General features: G+C 40.9%; 1 protein-coding gene across 2 annotated transcripts; it reads left to right on the top strand.

The window, feature by feature from the left end:
- Positions 1 to 2014: 2014 nt before the first annotated feature.
- On the top strand, positions 2015 to 25914 carry dnajb5 (DnaJ heat shock protein family (Hsp40) member B5). 2 transcript variants are annotated; one of them, XM_081364662.1, is made up of 4 exons: positions 2015 to 2110; positions 4527 to 4783; positions 14944 to 15581; positions 24690 to 25914. In XM_081364662.1, the coding sequence occupies exons 2-4, from the start codon at positions 4573 to 4575 to the stop codon at positions 24921 to 24923; spliced, it is 1083 nt and encodes a 360-aa protein (XP_081220788.1). In that variant the 5' UTR covers positions 2015 to 2110; positions 4527 to 4572; the 3' UTR covers positions 24924 to 25914. The 2 variants fall into 2 exon arrangements, with proteins under 2 accessions (XP_081220788.1, XP_081220789.1); XM_081364663.1 differs by lacking the exon at positions 2015 to 2110 and adding an exon at positions 2722 to 2823 and having other exon boundaries at positions 24690 to 25673.

The following is a 25914-nucleotide window of genomic DNA, read 5'->3' as shown; positions in this document are numbered from 1 at the left end:
CTCTCTCTCTCTCTCTCTGTGTGTGTTCTCTCCATACAGACAGTGTTCTTGCTTCTGTATGACCATTAAATGACGTAGCCAACATTGTGTAATACAGATATTCCAGACATAAATAGTTTTTTGGAAAAGAAAGCCTCCACTTGTAGATATGCCACTCCTGCCCTGCAAGAAATCAGTTAGTTAGATTCGTGAGTGGGATTTTATTTATTTATTTGTCTATTAAGTCATTTAATCGTTTAGTCACGTAGAGAAGAGCTGAAGAGGTGGATGGACAGTGGAGGTACAGTCTGTAGAGCCAGTTGCCATGGAGACTCTTATCTAGCTGTGGGTCGGCCCGTCGGGGGTATCTCTGGATGGAGTAGCGCCTTTAGGGGAACCCTGGACGGATTGGGACAGAAAACTCGCTTATGATGATCAAACTGCCCCCGGATGAATATTGAGAGTTCGGATTTAACTGTTCTCCCAACACCTGTGTGATGTCCAAAATCTGTCATTGCAACTTACATTGAATAAAAAAACAACAATTCTTCAACTCAGAGCCTTCTTCTTATACCGCATGGAAGGGGTTAACTGACTATCAGTAATATAGCAGAGTCACTGCACTTAAGTTGTCGCCTGTGGGAGGTTCTGAGTCACTCAATCATTTACATTTCTCCTCCACACTCAAATACTCTGATGATGATTCAGGTGCACTTATTCCCAGCAGTCCACCTCTTTCAGCCGCTCTTCGTTTCTGTCTATTTAAAGATATCAGCTACCTTTATAAATGATCAAGACATGGGGATTCTGTAATGGCATTTCACTCAAATAATCTAATAAATGGAATACAGCGTGATGCAGCATTTAATATATGACTCATCTGCATGCTAATAGAACAAGTTTGGTTTTCCTAATAAAATTACTTGTTGAGGGAAAAATAAGAATAATTATAATATATATACCCCTCATATATATAAAACTGTATGACTTTCTTCTGGTAACCAAACTGTTTTGGTTTGCGAAAACTCTCTAACCACTTTATGAGCAATATCTGCCTGCATGCCTTCAAAAAGCACAAATCCATGCCTGACTCTCAGAGCATTGCATAACATGGATTGACTTCAGTGTAAATATAGTTTTAGAAATATTAAGAAGCAGCTAATAGATTTAAATAGTTCAAAAGGTACAGAGGAAAATCCAAGGGTGCCTTGGATGTTAACTTATGTAATGGCGTTCCTGAATACAGAGCCTGTATGCAAAGGAGGCCGAATGTAGAAATACCTTAAGTGAGTACGAATCCAAACATCAGTGGAGAGTCTCGTCCCCTGCTGTGTTAATGTAAAGCCTGATCTGATGGGGCCACTTATTCATAGAGACTGGGGCCAGTTGCATCTTAAGATCTATATGACCCACTATTTAGTCAAGGGGCAGTCAGTCTTAATTTTCTGTATTAAATTAGACCAATCTACGTTTTTATGTAACTGACTTAAAAAAGTTATGAACAGTCAAAAAAAAAAAAAAAAAGTATTTGGTGACTAACTTGTAAGACCAGTCTTGGCGGTTTATGCAAGGCGGTAAGGAGCGCATGCTTGGAGGTGGAGAGGGACATAAAAGCAGTAGAAAACACTGGATACTGCATCATCTCACTATACTTGATATAGCCTAGCTCTTTTTCTCTCCACCTTCCTCAAAATCAAATTCTCATTTGTCAAATACACAATGTTACTCTAGGTTAAAAGTACACACTCCAGACATATTACTGTACATTTAAATACAAATAGAAGAAAAACAAATATTTAGAATAAACATTAGAAAATTTGTGGTAATATTTTAAACAAATTTATTTGGTGAAAAATAGCTGTATGGGTGTCTACTTTTAGTCCATACAAAATTATGTCAAATATATTTTAATAATTTCATTGATTTCCCTTCTTTGTGAGCACACTTTCTCAGATATCTACAACAATGCACTTGACTGAGGAAGATGATTCTGGAGATGGACTTGCTTGAAGTGATTTCAGTAGGGGTCGTGTGCGGGGCGGGGCCTGTGCAGATTGTGGGCGTGGTCAGATGAATGGAGCAGAATGTCATGCAGCTCTAACCGGCAGACAGCTAAGGATATTTTCACACGGTAAGCTCTGTTTTCATTTCTGTATGCCTTCACAAATACAAGTAAAAAACACATAACAAGAATGTGATTGACAGTATAAGTTATCATTTGCTGTACGATTTCACAGTGAGGTTTTGAAGGTTAGTCTGTTTTAAAAAAAACTTTTGTCTTGCCGGAGAGAATTTGACATGCATCTTCAGTAGCCCAACGAGAATTAAAATACCATTTCGGTTCCTAATTAATAGTAATGATTAATACTGATACAACGACTGTAAATATGTCATAATTACAGTTCAAGGACTGTTATCAGCTTTCGGGCTTTTGAATTTGGATGGTCTTTACTTTTATGAAAGTGCGTGTGTTTCAAAACCTCGCTGCCTGCTGCTCAGAAAGCTCAGAGGGATTTGAGACACAGCCAGTATTGATTTCATCTTTGCTTGCGTCTAATTTAAGGATGTTGTCTGATCGCTCCCTGGTGTGCACACTCTGCAGAGCACATCATCCAACATCTATTTTTATGCGAAAAATACATGAAGAGGTCAGGCTCGTCTAAATGACGTCAGTGAGATATCACTCAGTCACCAGTCGTCCGTTATTTTTTCATTGGTGGTCAGCGTGACATCATTAAATACCGGAGAGGAATACCGGGAGACCTCAGAGGTTTTGATTTAGCGATGAGGATTTCCTGTCGGATGCGGCAAACCGGCATCATTAATCTGCAGATATTGTAACTGGTGAGCTTTAATGAAATTGTTCGTGATCTGTCGAAGGGTATAGGTATATTTATAGGGATGTGTGCATTTTAGAACCGTTTTTTTCTCTGTTAAACGGAAAATAGACCAAACAAGCAAATAACGTTAGCCTAAATGCAACATGACACTTTTTAAACGCATGCGTGTTTATGTGGCTGCTATGTATAATATGCTGAACATAAAGTCTTTGTTAGTGTTTCTCGGGCTGTGTTTCTTTCTGCAGTGCCGCCCAAACGAAACGATACGCTCAAATGTTCAAGGGCTTCTCTTAGCGCGATACAGTTTATTTTCAAATAGCCTACGTCTGTGTACTTTTATGCTGTGCAACACTCTTGTCCACTATATGAAACACATGATGGTAGAATATTGCTGTACGATATTTGTGTGTACTGCTTGTGTTTTTATGAATATCGTGGACACTGACTGACTGTAGCAAAAGCTCTCTGCATAAGTAGGCTAATATCCGACGAGCTGAAGTGCTGCTGTTCTTCATATCAGCACGACTGAAATGCCGTAGGTAGAGACTGTACGTCTGATATAATACTTGCGTTTGATTAATTTCCCATTTAAATTATATTATTATCTTAAAATGAACGGCCAATATATATATATATATATATATATATATATATATATATATATATATATATATATATATATAGTTAATTGGCCAATTTGTGTTTAAAAATATTTGATACAACCGATGCTCGTTAACTGCTAAAATTATGTTTAACTAGAATTAAATTCGAATGGATAAATGTCTGTGACCCATTAAGATACCTACATTTGTTTTGTTCTGTTTTATGCAAATAGCAGCATAAACAACAGAACATGAGGATTCACACACTTAAAATACTATCTCTCTTAAATAGGCCTACAGATTAACAAAAATAAAGAAAAAACTGTGCGACAAGTAGCCTAAATGCAGAGTTTCCATACATTTTTGTGACACACGCACTCCACTAACTTCACGGAAAGGAAACCGAAATGGCAGAAAGTGGCATCCTGTTTGTTTTCTTTATTTCAAAAAAGCACAATGTTTTTTTCCCCCTCCAAAGTTGGAGTTAAAAAACAGACTGAAGGATAGAGGGAGATTCTGGTATATCTTCTGCAGGTCAATCACATTACATTAAACAGAGAGATTGCATCAGCCAAGCTTTTTTACAGCGGTAGTTTGACATTTTCCCACAAATTCTTAGAGATTAAACTTCCTTAGAATGCATCTAGATATGCATGTTTGGAGTTGGGCCATCAGTAACAGTTCAGTAATAAAAATGAGTTTTGGGCAATTCCACGCAAAAATGTCACATCCATAACGCCAACTAAATACCATTGCATTGTGTTGGTGTTATGGATGTGACAGTTTTGCATGGAATTGCCCTTAAATAGACCATGGCACCCAAGCAGTTTAAAGGGGAAAAAAGATTCAAAAGTGGAAGGAGGAAATTTCAAATGAAACGAAGGGAATGATGAACTTTGTTCACCCGCCACTGTCACCGTATGCTAATCAACTCTCACGCGCAAAGAAAATGACAGCATAGGCACAACACGTTAATCAAACCAATAAGTTTGAAAACAGCGGCTGTTGCATTTTACTGCACTGCATTGGTCAATCTCTCAGAGTAACAAACCTGAATGCATTTTCTTTATTGGTTACCTTGTTTATTTTCACCTTTGTTTTGTAGAGAGCTTGGGGTGGTTCTGGAAGGACTCTATCTGTAAATTAAAGCCATGGGGAAGGATTACTATAAGATCCTTGGCATACCTGCAGGCTCTAATGAGGATGAAATCAAAAAAGCCTACAGGAGGATGGCCCTAAAGTTTCATCCAGACAAAAACAAGGATCCTAATGCTGAAGAGAAGTTTAAGGAGATAGCAGAGGCTTATGAAGTTCTGAGTGACCCAAAGAAGAGAGTGATCTATGACCAGTATGGCGAGGATGGTGAGTATGTTTGGTTCCATATACAAAAGAACTACAGCCAAACATCTCAGTACCTTATCAGATTCTATGACTCATTATTGGGGCATTATCAGTTTTCTGGAAACAAGAGTTATATTTTTTACAATTTGATATAGCCAGCTTTAAGTTGAAAGTTTCACACTTGTAATTTAGAAGTGGTATTAGCACCACTTTTTCCCTAGGTTATGAAACCCTGCTTTGTAGCATGATTAGAACTACTTTTGCTGGGTTCATCATACAATCACTGACACTGCAAATATGCAAATAAGAACTTAAACCCAGGGTTTAGGAATTTACAGTGTGAAACGTTGGATTATAAATACATAGGATTTATTGTTAACTTCAGATTAGTGTGAATCGTGAAATAAGATTTAGGATTCTGTTTTTGCAGGGTTTAGAATGACCCACTATTTCAAGTGTGAAAAGCCCTATTAATTATTATTTAAGAGGTGTTAGTGAGGCCAGCAGGGGGTCTGATGGGGACACTATAGTGTCAAAAAGCAATGTCCTTCGGATGAGACGTTAAACCGAGGTCCTGACTATGGTCAAAAATAAATAAATAGATAAAAAATTCCCTGGATGTCCTTCGAAAAATAGAAGGGGTGTAACCCCGGCGTCCTAGCCAAATTTGCCCATTGGGATCTGTCCATCATGGCCTCCTAATCATCCCCATATAATGATTGGCATCATCATTCTCTCCTCTCCACCAATAAACTGGTGTGTGTTGGGCGTTCTGGCGCAATATGGCTGCCGTTGCATAATCCACATGGATAATGCACATCGGTGGTGGTTAAGTAGATTCCCCACTCCCTATATAAGCACTATATAAAAATGTAACAAATTATTATTATTATTAAATACAAATTAAAATTCGTTTAGGGGTAAAACGAAGTTCGAAATACGTGAGCAGCGGTATATTGTTATCGAACATTTGACGCCGCCCACATGTGTTCATGTTCTCACTCACGGACGTCTAACCTCGACTGACTGCACAGGAAAAAAGGTGCTTTTCTGCACCAGATTTTCACTTGAAAGAAGTGGTAATGGTAGAACGAAGTTTTTAGCAGCCGGAGTGAACTGTTCCGAAAAGTCCAAACAAACTTAGTTTAGACCTGATTTTGTTCCGATCTTCGATTTTGCTTGAATTATATCAGGGCCTTTATGCTTGCTGTGGTAGTCGGTGTTAATGGCATTACGCGGTGTTCGGCTGTACACTGATTATGTTACTTGGCCACCACAGCACCACCTCCACTGTCGTTTTGCTTTTTTAAATAAAAACCATTTAGTTCAGTTGGAAAGAGTTGACAAATATCTTATTTTGTAAAATGTGCGGTCAGTACCGCCACTCCCTATACATTGAGTGCGCGTGTTTGTGAATTTGATCTCAAGCGATTTCAATATCACCGGCATTCATAGCGGCTACCTGATGCCCGCAAATCATCGGCCTATACACAGAGTACGTGTGATCGCTAAAGTGAAAAGCAGCGCTCCCCCTCCCCGGTGTTAATTACCAGTGTGAAAAGTTCCTAATCATTGGTCTAAAATAGTGCATTGTACTCCAACATATCTTTTCTAAGAAAACATTACAGATGCTACAACAAGACTTCATGGACCCAGGCACAGTTCTGTGTTTATGCCAGATAGGACAACCCTTAAAAGGATCTTGTCGTGGCTCACGTGGATAGACCACTGTTCTTTATACACTGTCAGTGCAACTCTACCACCTCTGCTTTTTCCCAACAATCAAAATAACTCCTTCACACTGCAGGATGTTGCAGAAAAGTTCTCTGACTAATGCAAGGACTATAAACATGGCACTGTTCCAAAATAAGAAAAATGTCTGTGTGGAAACAAAGAAGGATTTCAAATGTTCCCACTTATGCCAACTCCAGGCTAGATGCCAAACTAAGCATCGTTGCACTGAGTAGTACACCTTTGCCAATTCCTCCTTCACTGAAGTTACTCCTGAATTGTGCAAGGACTCCCTTTATGTTTTTAGAGTCTTTGCATAATTCTTTTCTGTGCACCATGGCGTGGTTCCATATTGCTTGTAAAAAGAGCAGTGGGTTCCCTCAAAAGGCTGTGGCAGCAGTAGAGAGCTTATTTGGCTCTATTAACACATAGAAAAATTATGTTTTTAAATCTGTATTTTAAGATGAATCTGTTATTCCCAAATGACCCACTTTAATAACCATCCCCTCATTAGCTGTTTTGGCCAGAGGAGTTCGTTGAAATTGCAAAGAATGAAATGGAAACATGTTTTATAAGATGTCCTCATTAAGTATAGAGTTGAAGATGTGAAGTTGCAAGATAAGTCAGCTTGTGTCCTGGTAGTTAAAAGGAGTGCATTTGTTACAAGCCATCAATCATCCACCATAACACATGGATGTTAATGTTTTTTAACAGAACTGAAAAACAGTCAAAAAAGTTTATTATTGTTTGATCGTAATTGACCTGCTCTTTTTATACTTCTGTTTTTGTGCAGAGGACTGTTTTACAGTAAAACTCATAACACAGTTCAGACACCTGAGCTTAGATAACACATATTCACCGTGCTATGGCCTTCCACTCATACAGGATCTTTAGTTCCCCAGAATTTGTGCTTGTATAAAAGGCTCTGACTTTTCTGGGTGCCTGCCGCTTTAAGACTCTTCTTCGGTGGTTACGGTAGAGGAAGTGTGTAGCTAGTGTGTTGGTTTTGGTTATAGTGAGTTCGGAAATGTATTCAAGTTCAGCAGCATACGTACCTGTGTTGTATAGTTTCCTTAATCTGTTCTGAATGATCCAGCTTCCAATATTCATGTGTTGAGTTCATGACGAAAAACTATGCTGACAATATTGGATATTGGAATGTTCTGATGAGTACTGCTAGAATTCAATACATTTTAAAGAAGAAATTACATCTCCTCGTCTTTATTCCTGTATCCTGACCGATACACCATCCTGTTTACTGGCTGAAAACCTTGGTGAACTAGCCCTGATAGATTACCTCACTAACATTGGTCCTTCGAGCCGGAGAGCAGTATTCAGGATGGAGTCAGATGAAGAGATGTATCCTGATGTGAGACCTAAACGTCAAATACGTCGACCGGTCAGACTTCAGGACTTCGAAGTGGACTATATGGGATATAGTCAACGAGATCAGCATCAATGGGGCCTCTCATCCCCTGCCTTGGATAGGAGGGCGTTCCTCACTCGGGAGGGTCCAGATCAGATGACCCCTTTCCAGACGGCCCACCCTCACTCTAGTGGCTTCCCTGGGAATGCTGCTCACCCTGAGATTCCTCAGCTAGCCCCAGACCACAACCAGAGGAGAGATTTGGATGGGCTTATCCAGCCTGCGCGAACACCCTCATTCCATCAGAGCCCATATCTGGATTCTCGTTTCTCTGAGGAAATCAGAGCTATTCGAGAGGAGAATACTAAACTGCTCCAAACACAACAGCCCTTCCAAACGGGCATAAAGGAACTCAATGAAGCACGGCGCGAGATGAAGGAGCTACTGGAGGTAGCCCGCTCCCTGAGAGCAGACCTGGCCCAAGTTAATAGCCCAGCCTCAAACTATAGTAACCCCACATCTCCACAAGCCGATGCTGTAGCCTCAAGGAGTTTCGCTGTTGCAGCACACTCGAAGGAAATGGAGCAGGAGGACTGGCCTGATCCTCCACCCTGGCCTGAACCTGATGAGAACCTTTCAAGAGGGATGTGCAATCTCAGGGTCGAGGAACAAGGGCTAGACAGTAGACATCACGACTTTTCCCCTGAGGTTAGAGTATGTAAGCCTCCACTGCCTCCTCAGTATCCCGCTCCTACTTCTGATAAAGGGATATCACCATACCCCTCTACACGACCCTCTCAGTTGCTCACACACCCTGCCCCAGCTCAAGCACCTGTAATGCAATCAGCGCCTGCCCGAACCTACCATCCTTTAGCAGCCACTGGAGCGGTACATGGCATGCCACCACCTAATCAGTTTATGCAGCCGCCGGGGAATGAACAAGTGTATCGAGGGCCCCAACCCACAATCCCAAAGTTCATTCACCCGGATCCCAGTGAATTTGCACGGCTTCGCATAGCTCTAGAAAACCTACTCCCATCTAATGCTACAGAACTCTTCAAGTATCAAATACTTGTAGATCATTTAAAGCTGGAGGAAGCTAAGCTTATAGCTGATGCTTATCTAAACTCGCCAACCCCCTACAGTGACACTATGTCAGCCCTCCATGACAAATTTGGTCAGCCTCATCAACTTGCCTTAAAGAAGATAGCAAGTGTTCTAGAAACCCCCGAAGTAAGGCGTGGTGATACGATGGCATTCCAGAAGTTCTCTCTCCAGATACAATCTTTAGTGGGCTTGTTGCGGACTCTGGGTCCTGAAGGGGAAATTGAACTCAACTGTGGCTCACATGTTGCTCGTCTGCTGGGTAAGCTCCCTCCGGAACAGCGAGCTGATTTCCGTAGACATCAGTTCAAGCAGTTAGGGGCGACCCACACTCTACATGATTTGGCAGAATGGCTCCGCTATGAATCATGGTGTCAGGGCTTCGACAGTCAGGCTACTGGACGCAGCATAAAGGAAAGGCAGAATGTGAAGACTGATGGTCGTCCTGGAAGACAAACGGTGACCGTCCTACATGGAGCTGGTGAGTCAAAGGAGACCGCATCTTTGTACCACAAAGAGAGTTCAGTCAGCAGAGGGGCCAAGAGTAAAGCTTACTGTGCTTACTGTGAGAGTACTGAGCATTATCTTAGTCAATGCAGTGCGGTCACCAAACTCTCCAAAGACCAGCTTAGAGAGTGGATACGGGTTAACAAGCGGTGCTGGCGCTGTGCACGAACTCATCAAGCCGCTCAGTGCACATTGAAGAAACCTTGCAACATCTGTCAAGGAAAACATCTACTGGCTCTTCACGAGATAAATACAAGAGCGGAGAGGGGCAATAAAGATGTAGCTGTTAAAGAAGAGAGCTGCTTAACCAGCTCTGCGGCTGACTCACTCTACCTGGACAGACCTGGAGCCGGGAATCGAGTCATGTTAAAGGTCGTCCCTGTGCTTGTACATTATGAGGACCGGACACTTGACACCTTTGCGATCCTCGATGATGGGTCAGAGAGGACCATGTTGTTGCCAGCAGCAGCTAAGTTTCTTGGCATAAAGGGCACTCCTGAAGCGCTTCCTTTGCGTACAGTCCGACAGGACATCCAGATCCTCCATGGCCACACAGTGTCTTTCCGTGTCTCACCAGCTGCAAACCCTCACACCAGCTATAAGATCAATGGTGCTTTCACAGCTGGCCGCCTCAGCCTAGCACAGCATACTTACCCTATTGATCGCCTGAAGAGGAAATACAAATACCTAAGTGGCATTCCCCTACCTGCCTTAAGAGATGCTCAGCCAACACTCCTTGTAGGCTCTGACAACCCTCAGCTGATAACACCTGTCGAACCAGTCAGACTTGGTCCACCAGGTGGCCCAGCCGCAGTCCGCACCAGGCTTGGGTGGACTCTTCAAGGCCCTACCCCATTCATGGGGCGGCCAATCCAACCTGCACAGTGTCTGTTTACTTCATCCACACCACCAATGGATGAGCTTTACAAGCATGTAGAGAGGCTCTGGCAAGTAGACACTGTACCTTACCGACAGGAAAGAGAGGTGACTCGATCAAAGCAGGATCAGCAGGCTGTAGCATTGCTTGAAGCCAAGACGGTCCGTACTAATGTAGATGGAATTCTTAGGTACGCCACACCATTGCTGCGCCATCCAAGCATGCCACCTTTGCACTCGCCAAAGGAGTCAGTTATGCCCATGTTACGTAGTACTGAGAGGCGACTTTTAAAGGACTCCAAGCTAGCGGATGCATACAAGATGGAAATGCAGAAGCTCATTGAAGCAGGTGCTGTGAGGGAAGTCACTGAGGAGACCTCTACCAAAGAAGGATGGTACATCTCACATCATCTCGTCAGCCACAACGGAAAGAACCGCCTGGTTTTTAACTGCTCTCACCAGTACCTTGGGCAGACCCTGAACCAGTACCTGCTACCTGGCCCTACCCTTGGCGCCCCCTTGCTGGGAGTATTACTGAGATTTCGTGAACATCCCATAGCGGTTAGTGGAGACATCAAGGGGATGTTCCATCAAGTCCGCCTCATCCCTGAAGATCGCCGCCTTCTAAGGTTCCTGTGGCGGGACCTGAAGGTGGAAGAACCCCCAAGAACATTTGAGTGGCAAGTTTTGCCTTTCGGCACAACCTGTAGCCCGTGCTGTGCGACATACGCCCTGCAGCGCCATGTTGTTGACCACTGCCAGCCGGACGATGACCTGAGATTCTCGGTTGAGAACTGCTTTTACGTAGATAACTGCCTGCAGAGTGTGGGTACGCCGGGTGAAGCTAAACTGCTGGTGGATCGTCTCAGGGATCTTCTGATTTCTGCAGGCTTTGAGTTGCGTCAATGGGCTTGCAACAATCCAGGCGTCCTGAGTCATTTGCCTCAAGAGGCCAGATCTGAAAGCCTGGACCTGTGGCTGGCACAGGATAAGTCCAACCCTCTGGAATCAACACTCGGTCTCAGCTGGAATTGGGCAACCGACTCCTTGGGCTACAAACATAGGCCTGTGTCCTATGAGGTACCAACTCTGAGGAACATTTACAGAGTTTTAGCTACTCAATATGATCCCTTGGGTTATATGTTACCTTTCTCCACCCGAGCGAAGCTCATCATCAGGCAGCTGTGGGATAAGAAGCGAGGTTGGGATGACTCTAACTTACCCGTCGAACTCCTGCAAGCCTGGTCCAGCTGGGAGGCTGAACTTGAGTCCTTACCTCTCCTTACATTTCCACGTGCATATGTTCCGGCGGATGCCAACCTTGAGGGTGCCACCCGTGAGGTGCACATCTTCGCAGATGCGTCTGAGCAGGCTTATGGAGCCGTAGCCTACATGAGAACTGAGGACATGGAAGGCCAGATCCATCTGTCTTTCATCCTTGCTCGTTCACGAGTAGCTCCAAGACGTCTGCATTCTATCCCACGCCTGGAGCTTTGTGGAGCTCTGGTTGCAGCGCAGCTGGCTCATGTCCTCGAGAGGGAACTTACCTTGACAGTGGCTCGAACTGTGTTGTGGTCAGACTCCACTACAGTACTAACCTGGCTACACTCCCAGTCTTGCCGCTACAAGGTCTTCGTAGGCGCCAGAATAGCTGAGATACAGGAGTTAACAGAGAAGTGCACTTGGCGCTACGTGGACTCAGCTAATAATCCTGCTGATGATCTGACGAGAGGGAAGACCCTGGAGGCCCTAATAAATCCCAACCGATGGTCTCAAGGACCCCCCTTCCTTCTCCAGAACCCAGCCACCTGGCCAGAGAGACCCAGCACCGAGCCATTTGAGGACAATGTGGAACTCCGGAAGACCACCTTCTGTGGAGTAACGATTACCTCACCAATGTCGATCAGCAGGGATGATAAGGTGTACCAAACCTGGCAGGAGCTCATAGATGCCACTGCTCAAGAAATCCTAGGACAAAACCCTTCAAGCTCACCACCTAATGCTGAAGAGTACCAACAGGCAGAGATGATTGTTCTCCAGCGAGCCCAACAACAGTCATTCCCAGAGGACTACAAACTCCTTGCAGCTGGGAAACCTGTCTCACCTGGGAGTCGATTACTCACCTTGGCTCCGGAGTTAGATAAATCCACGGACCTCATACGAGTAGGAGGTCGGCTACGACGTTTGGAAGGTCAAGATGACATGACATTGCACCCTGTAGTTCTGGATGCCTCACACCCAGTTACACGCTTGCTTATCCAAAGGTTCGATAGCAACCTGCACCATCCTGGTCCAGAGCGTGTCTTTGCAGAGATGCGGCGGTCATTCTGGATAATCCATGGAAGGGAGGCGATTCGCAGACATCAGCGTTCTTGTGCCGAATGTCAGCGCTGGAGAGCTCAGCCTTCCATTCCCCGAATGGCGGACCTTCCCGTTGCTCGTCTCCGATTACACAAACCCGCCTTCCATTCCACTGGCGTGGATTGTTTTGGACCCATGTTTGTGAAGATGGGCAGACGCCAGGAGAAACGCTGGGGGATAATATTTAAGTGTTTAACAACCAGGGCGGTACACTTGGATCTCCTCAGAAACATGGATGCGGATGCTTACTTGATGGCCCTAAGACGGTTCATCGCCAGAAGGGGGACACCTGCAGAGTTGTTGTCAGACCAGGGGACCAATTTCAGAGGAGGAGAACGGGAACTTAGAGAGGCTTTTGCCAGTATGGAGCCAACCTTGCGGGAACGACTCGCGCGTCAGAGGATTAAGTTTCAGTTTAACCCCCCAGCGGCTCCACACTTTGGTGGAGTGTGGGAGAGAGAGGTCCGCTCCGTGAAGTCTGCACTTTACACCTGTGTGGGGGCACAACCTGTTCATGAAGATGTCCTTCTCACCGTTCTCCTGGAAGTTGAGGCAATCCTCAACTCTAAACCGTTGGGTTATGTATCTGCCGACATTGCAGATATCGACCCTGTGACACCCAATAGTCTGCTTATGGGGCGGCCTGATGGATCTCTTCCCCAAGTGGTCTATCCTGAGACGGAGCTCCTGAGTCGCAGACGCTGGAGGCATTCACAAGTTCTCGCTGACCAATTCTGGTCCAGATTCATCAGAGAATATCTCCCTGGGCTGCAGACCAGACAGAAATGGCACTCCACTTCTCCTGAATTACTGGATAAGGCTGTTGTCATGCTGGTGGACCCGCAGCTACCTCGAGCCCTGTGGCCCATTGGGCATGTAACCAAGATTCACCGCAGCGATGATGGATGCATTAGATCCGCTGATGTGGATATCAGAGGACATGTGTACACCCGACCGGTAGCTCGGTTGGTGATGTTGCCAGCTCTCCCGTCAGGGGAGGACGATGCCTCGGTGAGCCCCCCCTCAGCCTGACTGATGAGCCTTTTAATGGAAGCAAATGTGCTTGCACATTTGGGGGCGGCTGTATAAAAGGCTCTGACTTTTCTGGGTGCCTGCCGCTTTAAGACTCTTCTTCGGTGGTTACAGTAGAGGAAGTGTGTAGCTAGTGTGTTGGTTTTGGTTATAGTGAGTTCGGAAATGTATTCAAGTTCAGCAGCATACGTACCTGTGTTGTATAGTTTCCTTAATCTGTTCTGAATGATCCAGCTTCCAATATTCATGTGTTGAGTTCATGACGAAAAACTATGCTGACAATATTGGATATTGGAATGTTCTGATGAGTACTGCTAGAATTCAATACATTTTAAAGAAGAAATTACATCTCCTCGTCTTTATTCCTGTATCCTGACCGATACACCATCCTGTTTACTGGCTGAAAACCTTGGTGAACTAGCCCTGATAGATTACCTCACTAACAGTGCTACTTGTTCTTTTCAGCCCATTTTTCAGAACCAGGCCACCAAGTGAAGCCAGCTAGAAATGTAGAAGGCTGTTTGTTGAAGAGAGCACTTCTGTTCTTTGCCCAGCAATTTGAATCCGTTCTTTTTGTAACCAAACTGAGAGAAAAGAGAGAAAGAAAGACTTGGAAGGTCCTCTGTTGAACTTTACACCTCAAAATGGTGATGGAAATTCAGAAATTCAGAAGTGGCCTACTCAGTATTTTCCTTTTTTTTTTAATTAAACAAATAGAAATTTCATATGAGTTTTGTGTGTGTGTGTGTGTGTGTGTGTGTGTGTGTGTGTGTGTGTGTGTGTGTGTGTGTGTGTGTGTGTGTGTGGCTATTTCACTTTTGGGCTATTTCAAATGATTGTCATGCAAATAAATAGACTGTCCTCTTAGTAATGTCAAGGGAATGAGTCAAAGAATCATTTTGAAATTGACATACATTGGTATTGGTAAAGAGGTCCAACTGGGCTGTGTGTCAATGTACTTGCTTCTTTTGAGAAAAATTACACTTTACATTGAGGAATCTGCATTTATACAATCTTGAATTCTTTAAATATAGTATGCAGTAGGCATTTAAAAAAAAATCTGAAATATCATCACTGAAAGTTAGAGAGTTTCTTGAAACGGTCACAGAAGATGCGCACCTGTGGAATTGGGCAGAACTTAAAATAACTGGAAGTCAATGCAGAAAACCCTAATACATTGTCCCCCCTGTGTATTTCCATTCAGGTTTGAAAACAGGTGGCACAGGCTCATCTAGTGGACAAGGGACTACATATCACTACACCTTCCATGGTGATCCACATGCCACCTTTGCTTCTTTCTTTGGAGGCTCCAACCCCTTCGATATATTTTTTGGCTCTGGACGCCAGCGAGGAACCACTAATGGCTTTGCAGACCATGGTGACCATGACAAGGACATTGAAATGGATGGAGATGATGATCCTTTCAGTTCCTTCAGCCACTTTGGCTTCAATGGTATCAACGGTTTTCATCATGGTGGAGGTCGAAGACATCGTAATGAGCCCCTTCATGGCGGCCGGAGGAAAGTACAGGACCCTCCGGTAGTACATGAGCTTAAAGTGTCTCTAGAAGAGATCTTCCACGGATGTACCAAGCGGATGCGAATTACTCGCAGACGACTGAACCCAGATGGAAGGACAATGAGGACAGAGGACAAGATCCTTAACATTGTCATCAAGAGAGGCTGGAAGGAAGGGACCAAGATCACCTTCCCCAAAGAGGGTGATGAGACACCTGAGAACATTCCTGCTGATATTGCATTTGTGCTCAAGGACAAAGGGCACCCACTCTTCAAAAGGGATGGCTCCAATATCATTTACACTGCCAAGATTGGTCTTAAGGAGGTATGTGGTCTTAAATCTTCACGTTTTTGACAATCAGTTTTCAGTCAATTTAGTTTCCACCATGTATTTTTACCCACAATATATTGCATTGTTTCCCAACCCTGTTACTGGAGGAAAACCAACAGTACACATTTTGGATGTCTTCCTTATTTTACCTATTCATTTCAGGTCTTGGAGTCTCTTCTAATGAGCTGATGAGTTGAATCAGGTGTGTTTGATTAGGAATTATTCAAAAATGTGTAGTGTTGGTGTGCCTCAAGGAGCAGGGTTGGAAAACACTAGCTATGTTTCCTTTCAAAGTTATGAATTTAACTTAACAAAATATCATTGGTGCAAAATATCTGTAATAAAAATGGAAGTTGCTTCTATCGGGGAAGACACTGTGGCTCTTTTTTCCTACATAATAAATGACTTTTATCTCGGAGCCACAGACGAAACACAATAAATGCTGTCATGTCATCATGCATTTGGATACCTGGTGTTTGAGAGTGAAAACATGAGAGACACTTCTGGAAGGTCATTATACCAAATCATTCTGGTGACAGTCGTTGGCTCAGGCATTTCATATCACACCAATATTTGGGATGCTGTACAATGAAATTGGTCTGCTGGTTAGACCAGTTATCCAGACACATTCACTGTTGACTTTTTTTGTTGCGCATAGAGGAATTTATTCGGTAATGTGTTTGCACTGTAGTTTACGAGCATGTCTTCTCATTGGATAAAAAATGTTCCGCCTCAATTGAGTGCACATGTATTTTATGTGCATTCTTAGAACTTATGTGCATCTTGGCATTTCCATTCAGCGTTTTTTTATGCGATATTCCAAAATGCGCATAAAATAGGTGGATTGAAAGCTACTGATATATTGGTTATTGGCCAGAAATTCAATATTGTGCATCCCTAATTGACAGTCAGTGTTTTGCACCTGTGGGCTTTTTCCCACTATTCCCTGACATTCTCTTACTGGCCGTCAAAGCAAACTGGGTTGTTTTATCAGTTGGCTTCTGTAGCCCAAGAATAGACAGACCCAGACTTAGATTAGACAGGTTTACGACAGTCTCCACAATGGACCACCCTTTGGCCTTTGTGCCCTCATTAACATGGACTTAAAGGGTAAATTAATGGGCTTCATTTGGTATCAAACCCCACTCCAAAATAAGTGCTGACCTTGTTAACCTGCACAGCTGCTAAATTTGGCTGCATTATTCTCCCAACGCAAACCACTGGTAGTTTTATTTTCCTGCAATGTCTGTAACTAGGGCTGCACAATATTGTTTCAGCATCAACATCACGATGTGTGCATCTCTGATAGTTCGATAGATAGATAGATAAATGTCACATAAGCTTGTGATTTGATCAGAATCTTGATTCAATATCGATTCATTTGGATAAATAGGCTATTTGGTACAGTAGCTAGGCTATATTTTAATTTCTCAAATATCTTAAAGCAGTAAACATACAGGGAGCCCTGTCTGCTGGTATTATTATTAAAGGTTCAAATTAACAACTCAAATTAATATAATGCGTTTTTTTATAATAATAACGTTATAATATTTTTAATGATATGACAAAAAATATAATAAATCGATCTGTCACATCACATTTTTGTAATGAAATTTCATAATAAAATTGACAGAATTTGAAAGCTGAGACTTTGTTTTTAAAGTAACCTGCTCTGTCATGTCTGTCGGTGTCAGTAGTTGCGTTTCCATCACAGATTTGCGCAAAACTTTTGCGATATTTTCGAAACTATTGCGAAATGACGCCATTTCTCCCTCCTGTCTGCTTCATTGTCTTGATAAATTGCGCAAATTGAAATTGCGAATTGAAAATACGCCCAAGGAAACATGTCAATTTCGCAAAAACTCCCATATATCGCAAACAAGTTTTTACCCTCGCATGAGGTGATTTTTCAGGCAATTCGAAAAAAAAAATATTTCGCAAAACTGCAATGGAAACAGTTTTTTCGCATTTACAGGTCACCTGACGTAGATGGCGCGGTATGTTTGGACAGAAAACGAGACAGAGTTCTTCATTAAACTCATAAAAGACAAAAGTATTACGGGAATATTGGATTCTAAATAAAAAAATGCCACAATTTATCTAGACTTTGAAGCAGATGGAGAGGGAGAAGCACCTCATATTTGCCGCTCCCAAGTGTAAGGGTCTTTCCTTGCCATTAATGCTTGGATAACATGCCTACGTCTCCTTCCATTAAAAACAATGGCTAGTGTGGTGGCTGGGATATACATAAACCCACCAACATCCATCGCCATGATTTTTGGAATGGCGTTTTAGTCGCATAACATCGGTTAATGGAAACACTGCCATTTCGCAATAGTTTTGGAACGCAGCTACCGGCTAGAGTCAGTTGCGTGAGTCTCTGAATGCGTGAGAGTTGGCAGCCCTGCATTCTATAAGTATCCATTCTTTCCCAATTTATTGAAATCATCTGGTGAAATTGTTTTCATATTGCAATATATAAAGCAGAAAAACAAAATATCACAATGGCATTTTTTTCCCAATATAGTACAGCCTACCATATATCTGTGACCTTCCATTTCATTATGAAACATAATAATATTATTGTATAACATTATAATGTGTATATGGGTAAATGTACCTGAGCATGCCCAGTGTTGATCTACCATAGCTATAGGACTCAATAGAACAAAATCATGCTTGGTGACTGTAGAGTCTCTCCATGGCTCAAAGGCATTGCTGATTTACTCTCTCCCACTTCAGTGTGAGAGCACAGGAATGTCATGTTGCAGTGTCATACGCCAAAGCAGAGTCCTTACTTTGAAAAAGCGAGTTGAACTCGCCTTGAAGAGTTGAACCGCACATATAAAATTGCCATGTGACTGAGCCAAGCATGGTTTTTCGGGTTGCACATGGAACTTTTAATTTTCACGCCTGGAACCAGAAAAGTATTGCTGATAATAAAGTTTGTTCACAATAAACAAGCAGATAAAAAACAATCATAACTAGACCTGAAAAGTTAGATTTTTGTGACTTGTATTTCTGATGTATCGTGGCATACTGTAGTTGTGTTTTCATAAAAGTTCAGTAGTTTATGACAGCTCACAGAGTCACTGATGCAGTGCTAGCCTGAGGGGATCCAATAAGAACCTCAGAATATTCTGCCCCAAGTAATTAAATGCTGTAACATGATGCTTTTTTTAATCCGATTTTTAGGATTTTAAGAATTAAAATGTTTTATATTAAACAGTTTCTTAACAATTTTAAGAAATGGCTTCTTCACAATCAACAATGTGAACATTAATGTTGCTTCCTCTATTATTATTAATAATAATTTCATTATAATTAGTGATATTTAACTCATTACAATGTCTTTTTTTTATCTTTCTTTTTTATTGTGTATATACTGTATAGCGTCTTTTTGTATAATATGTTTAATTGTATTTTACAGAGTTGTTTACAAGTTCTAGTTCTATTATTGTTGTCATGTTTTACCCTTTTTTCTAGTTTTAGGCCTAATAACATCTGGCAAAGGGACTACCGATGAAAACTAGCCTTCGGGCTAATTTGGGTACATTTACATTCACGAATGATGATTAATGTACACTGTCCCTTTTCTAAAAAAAATTATAATTTAAATATTCTATTGATGTTGCCTAGATGTAATGTGATTTTCATGGGCTGAACCACTGAGGATAATAACCACAGTAACTGCATATATTTATTAGTCTAGTGACCTAGAAAACCACAGTCAGTTAATACTTTACAGTGACATCAGCAGAAATAGCCTTAATGTCAGTCTTGAGTGACCGTGAAGTGTTTCAGAGCACTACTGTCATTAACGGTAGAGATATTTTCTTGTTTTTCTGTTAACTTAACTTTTGACAACTTCTTAATCGGCAGCTCAGCCAAGGCAGTCAGCTGTCAGCTGTTTCAATCAATAATGTATCTGTTAGATTTCCAGCTCTACAGCGTAGGTTCCTTTGCCTAAAACAGCATTTTGACTTTTGTAATATGTCGACCACAGATTTGAATATCTGAAAAGATTTACAATGTCTGTCTTAAATGAGTACTATTTTCTGAGATGTTTTCAGAGCATTAATTTACTTTTAAAGGTCTTGCTCATTAGATGCCCAGAATGAAACTTGATAAGTGCCAGTGAACATCACAAACTGTTTTGCCATCTGGTACCATCTCATGCAAACTGATGGCAACTCGCCACACAAATTTTCATCTGTTCTCATGAGACTGTTCTCATAGGCACATTGTCTTCATTTTTAAAATGTTCATTTAGAGATGCTCTTAGTGGAACCCCAAGGCACTGCTTTAATTTGAGCTCTGAGCTTCTTTAATTGCCTGCTGGTAAAGACCATGGGTTTGTACAAGAGCAAGACAGCTATAAGGTCCTTGTCTGCTGGTAATTTCCATACCCAATTCACCTAGTAATTACTCCTCAGCAGTACCAAAGAGCCCTGTTAGCAGCGATGCTGAGGAAACGCAAGGTCTCGTGATGATATCTATATGATGATGCTGGATTATTCAAGACAGCTCTAAATGTGATTTTGCAGCAAGTTAATTTGTTAATGTGAGCATTGTGTCTTAAAGGTGCATTCAGTAGTTCTTTACTCTGATACTAGTGAGAGAGTGTTCAATGCGATAATTAATTCCCTTTTACCCGTCCAACAAAAACAGAAGCAATTTGGGCATCACTACTTGGATTTTCTCTGTCGTCAACTCGTTCCACCTTGTGTATGCCATATTAATGTTTAAGCTTGTTTTTTGCCTTTGTCTGTCTTTTGGCTTCAGAGCTTTCTGCTTCTTCAGCCATACATGAACTGATTCTCTCCTTGTCGCTGCTGATAATAAAGCTCGATAGTAAGTGTCTACATAGAACATTGTCTAATTGTTTTTCTTCGCATCATCAAGCATCACTACGCTACTAGCATACAGATGTGGAAGCCAATGAGCGTGAGGATTCTCTGATGATTAGTAAAACCGCAGGCCATGTCATTTCAACATAGCGAAATACATTTAGGGGGGCGACATGCACCATACATAATTAAAACACTTTTTATAGAAAACATTTATGCGTACAGTCTACAGAATTGATGACACAAAAACACAATTTATTTCTTAATGTGTAAAACTTTGACCTAACCCTAACTACTGAATGCACCTTTACAGCGTGCTGAACCTGCATGTCTGTGTTTACACAGTAGAACAATACAGTTGTCAGTCATTTGGAGGTCTAAATAAATAAACCATTTAGGGTATTAAAAAGAGAGTGCCAACTAAATTGTCAGGGCCTGAAATCGAATTTTGAGAATAGTTGCATTTGACTAACTTTTTGCCTGTGTCATCGTTGACATACATATGGAATGATCTCCTTGCTTAGTGGATTTGCTAATGTAGATGTAGCCTATATTTTTCACTAGTGGTAATGTTCTGCAAACTTCGTACTGGTGCAAATGTCCAGATCAGTGACAAACCTTTTTGTCACACCTGGCTGTAGACCATAAAAGAACATGTTTCATTTTCAATCTCCTTTAACACGACTATCTTTGGGAAACATCATCATTAGCCAGAGTCGAGGAGATGCGTGGCACCTTGTCATGTTCAACTGTTTTGTGAGAGTATCAGCTACTCCCTTCTTTCCGTGAATCCCCCTTCTCCCATCCCCCCAGCCCACACCACTGCTGTCTGTAGGAAGGAGCTGATGTCATTGCGAACACATTTTCTCGTCCCTTGAGGCAGCTGCTAAGCAGAGTTGTCTGGCAATGTTTGTGCTTGGTATTCACAGAAAGTTCATGAAATGCTCTTCCAGCATAAACTCACATGCAATAACCGTAGGCTTTTCACTGCATACATTTAAGCTTTAATCTTTAAAGTCTCGACTTTATCCAATCCATTTTTAATATCCTGATATTTAGGAACTTCAGCTCTGTTGGAAGATGAAAATGAACTAAATCTGACATAAATATATAAATACAGAAGGATCTTGTTCATATAATCCTATCAATTACATTGTAAACTGTCTTAGCAGCTATATTTATTATTATTATTATTTTTACTAAAATCTGTATATCTATGCTTTTATCCGATGGTCCAGTGGGGTTCTTAAAGCTACAGCCCATCCATAATGGAAAGCGTGGCAAATCTGTTTACATTCTCACACTGCAGGATTATATGAACCAGTGTAGTTATAAATTCTTTAATTATTTTAGGCAATAACTTTCCGAAAGAGCTCAGAGTATGCCACTAGCATCTCACTAACATCATGAATGCAATGCACTCAAGTACCATGAAATGCCAGCAACACAAAAATATTCTCAACATATAAATCATGTCACAAAATATTCTGTATCTAAGATTGCTTCCGCTTCCATTTGATTTACTTTTTTTTTTTTCATTTATTCATTCAACAGACACTTTTATCCAAAGCAATGTACAAATGAGGACATTATTGTGATAGTATGGTTTGTGTGTACACTGATAAAAATGATCCTGTGGTGAAGTAAATGCTACAAAAAAACAAACAAATGTAATTTCTACATTAAGTTAGTTCAGGCAAGAATTTAAAGAAACAAAGTAAATTCTATATTAGTACTCAATTCAAGTTTGTAGAAACCAAAGAGTAAATATCAATGTAATAAAATTAAGTAAGACCTACTCAACTTTCTGATATTGGTGTTCCCATCATGCACTGGGGCATGCACAATTAATAATGTCACTTTTTTTTTGCTGTTTTCCAGTTGTATTACACTGTTTTATCGTTGTTAAGTTTAGCAACTGTTTTGTGACATCTGGAGTTCATTTTCTACTCAAAATGATATTCATACTCAAATGTTACCATTATTGTGTACCAAGTATTGAGGTTCAGGTGGGTACCACTGTCACAGCGCTGTGTAGATGATCAAAACGAAGATGAAGAGAAAAGTTCGTCTTTATTTAATCCAAAGGCATATATCCACAACAGAGAGAGCTATATACACACACGTAACATTGACAATACCCAACAAACTAAAGAGTCAAAGACATGAACTTAAATACTGATGACAATCCAATCAACAACCATGACAACAAACAAACTCAGGGAAAAGGTGCAAACTGAAAACTAAGTCCAACCAGTGTGTGTGACAACTACATTATTTATATTGTGTAGACATTGCGTCGTAATTTCATCTAATTTCATGTTTCTAAGTAAATCGTACAATTTTAAATCATGGCTTAATTCAGTGTGATATTGTTTGAGTAAAATGTACAGAGAGTGAGCAAAATGTACTCAAAACAGAGTATTGCACGATAAACTTAAAATGATTAAGTGGAAATTACTCAACAAACTCTTAACTGGCCCAGTTAAATGTACTTATCCTCTTTGTTAATTTTTCATAACTTAGTTAAGTAGATTTTACTCAACTCTAAATGAGAAATTAATTTTAAAAATCTGCATTCATTAAAGGAGAACTCCGGTAAATTTTAACATTGAGCTAATTTTTTTGTAAATTTGGAGTGCTGTCAATACAGAGAACAACGACAAAAATCGGTGTTGCCTACACTGTGTTATCCTCTTTTTAAAATTTGCACCCTGTTGACTTCAATGGGGCAAGTTTTAAACCTGCTTTTAGCCTCTTAACATCCTTGATGTGTCATTACAAGTGCACAGCTAATGTGAGTGATTCCTTCAGAGTGATCGCGGGTGAATCTGACTGCAGTAGATGTGAAAGATATGAATAAAAATGGTTATTTCAGCCAGCGCACATACCTGTATTTACATCCTGTTTTCGGTCGAAGTCTATAGTAATCGATTGTCGAGTTCACGCGCGTGATCATAGGTACTAAACCTATGCGTGTGAACTCGACAATCGACTACTATGGACTTCGACCGAAAACAGGAAGAAAATACAGGTATGTGCGCTGGCTGAAATAACATCATTTTTATTCATATCTTTCACATCTACTGCAGTCAGATTCACCCGTGATCACTCCGAAGGAATCACTCACATGACCTGTGCACTTGTAATGACACATCAAGGATGTTAAGAGGCTAAAAGCAGGTTTAAAACTTGCCCCATTGAAGTCAACAGGGTGCAAATTTTAAAAAGAGGATAACATGGTGTAGGCAACACCGATTTTTGTCGTTGTTCTCTGTATTGACAGAACTCCAAATTTACAAAAAAATGAGCTCAATGTTAAAATTGACCGGAGTTCTCCTTTAAGTAAATTTTACTTATCGTTTTTTTATATGTATATATATATATATATATATATATATATATATATATAGTTCTGTTTTGAAAATTCTTCCTCTTTAACATTATGAAAGTGTTTCATATGTGCCTCTGGACCTATGGAATCCTGCTTCAGTCTCTTTTTTATCCACAGCAACTTCTGATTTGGGAATCACAATTTCATGTCCTCAGCTGATTTTTCAGTTGCTTCATTAGCTGTGTGAAATGAGAGCAGTGGCCAGAATTAGCTTTCTGTGCACTCAGCTACTCCATCTGCAGCATGACACACACACACACACACACACACACACACACACACACACACACACACACACGCACCGTTTTTAATCAAATGTGAATGAAGTTATTGTGTAGATAATTGCTGATAAAATAAATTTATTTTGAAAAAAAAAATAATGAAAACAATGACCGTTTTATCTCATTTATTTGTTTTTCATTTGAACTAATTGAATGATCAGAAAATTATGCTAATATTTGTTTTCTTTAATTTTTTTAATTAACATTTTTTTATAGTGACAGTAAATACATTTATAAAGTTGCAAAATAAATATTTTTCAAATATTAAATGAAAAGTTTAAGTTAAATTTGTAAAACTTCAAATGTTGGGTGCATTTTTTTTATGGTAAAGTTCTGGCAACCACAGCTGCTGGTTTTTACTGTAAATTTCAGATTTCTTTTCACAGTGCACTATATATACACTCTATGTATATAAACTATATCTATACGTTACATGTGCTCTCTGTGCCTGTAACATCATAGAGGCATCTTACACCAGGTCTCTATGTCACCATGTTGAGTTTGTGCTTAAGTGTTGAAATACCATCAGCGTCTCTCGTCCGCACTGACGTCACTTTGCTTTTTTTCTTTTTGATAGGCTTTGTGTGGCTGCACAGTGAACATTCCCACCATTGAAAACCGAGCCATCACATTGCCCTGCAACGATATCATCAAACCAGGCACAATGAAGAGACTGCGTGGAGAAGGCCTACCTTTCCCAAAAAATCCATCCCAACGTGGGGATTTGATAGTGGAGTTCCAGGTGCGCTTCCCGGACAGAATACCACCCCAGTCCAGAGAGATCATCAAACAGCACCTACCACAGTCCTAGAGGAAGTTCAGTGGATTCCCTTTATGCTTACGGTTTTCAAACACACGTTTTCCTTAGAAATACAGACACTGAATCAAAGAGGGACAAATATGTCGCGAGGACCAGAGGCTCATTTGATATTTTGTTTCAGTTTTAATTAACTTATTATAAAATGTGGAACGCCCAGGACTTTTTTTTTTAAATAATCTTTTATTATTTCCCCTTAACAGTTTTTATTCTCTATCAGCATGTTGAAGGCAAACGGTTATAAAGAAAAACAAAATGACTGATTTGTTGGATGGAAGGTTAATATTTTTTGGTGCACTGATGGAGATGAGGACAATCCAAAAACAACCGGCTGTTCTGAAATTGAATCTGTGTTATTTTGTTGAATTGAAACTTTTCCATTGTAATAATCGATAAGCTTGTTTTGAATGTTGATTATGTAAGACAACTTAAGTGTTAGAGACTTCTGGATTTTTGAGCACCAGCAGAGCCATTTGGTAACGATTTGATATATTATATATAGTTTTTGAAGTACCAGGTACTGGCATTTCTGGTAAACATTTAGTGATGTGATCAAGGGATTTTTTAGGTCACAGAAATTTTGAGTGCCTTAACGTGGCAAACCAGCTGTTTTATTTTCATTAGCATAGACACAAGGCGAGGGTATTATTGAAACAAATACTGTAATCAGATTATTCTGTCATTTCAGTACCCAAAAATAATGTATTGCAGTAACATCATTAAAGGGATAGTTTACGCCAAGGGATAAATCGGTGATGTAGTCATTGTTTCTGTGGAACACACGAGTTAGCTAGCAGAATGTCCAGGCTGTTTTTCCAGATGATGGTGACTGTGTCTGTCAGGCTGTCTCTTACACCTTCCAAGTTGTATAGCTTTGTGTCATAACTGACACAGACCAAAACTTAAGCCGCTATTGCACCGCTTTTTATGAATAGGAATGAGATGAGAATGTTTTTTTCTGTTTTTTTTTAAAGGTGCAAAAGTG

This window comes from Scardinius erythrophthalmus, assembly GCF_964197995.2.
Source record: "Scardinius erythrophthalmus genome assembly, chromosome: 5".
In the NCBI taxonomy this organism is placed as follows: Eukaryota; Metazoa; Chordata; class Actinopteri; order Cypriniformes; family Leuciscidae; genus Scardinius; species Scardinius erythrophthalmus.
This window is presented reverse-complemented; position numbering and strand designations above follow the sequence as displayed.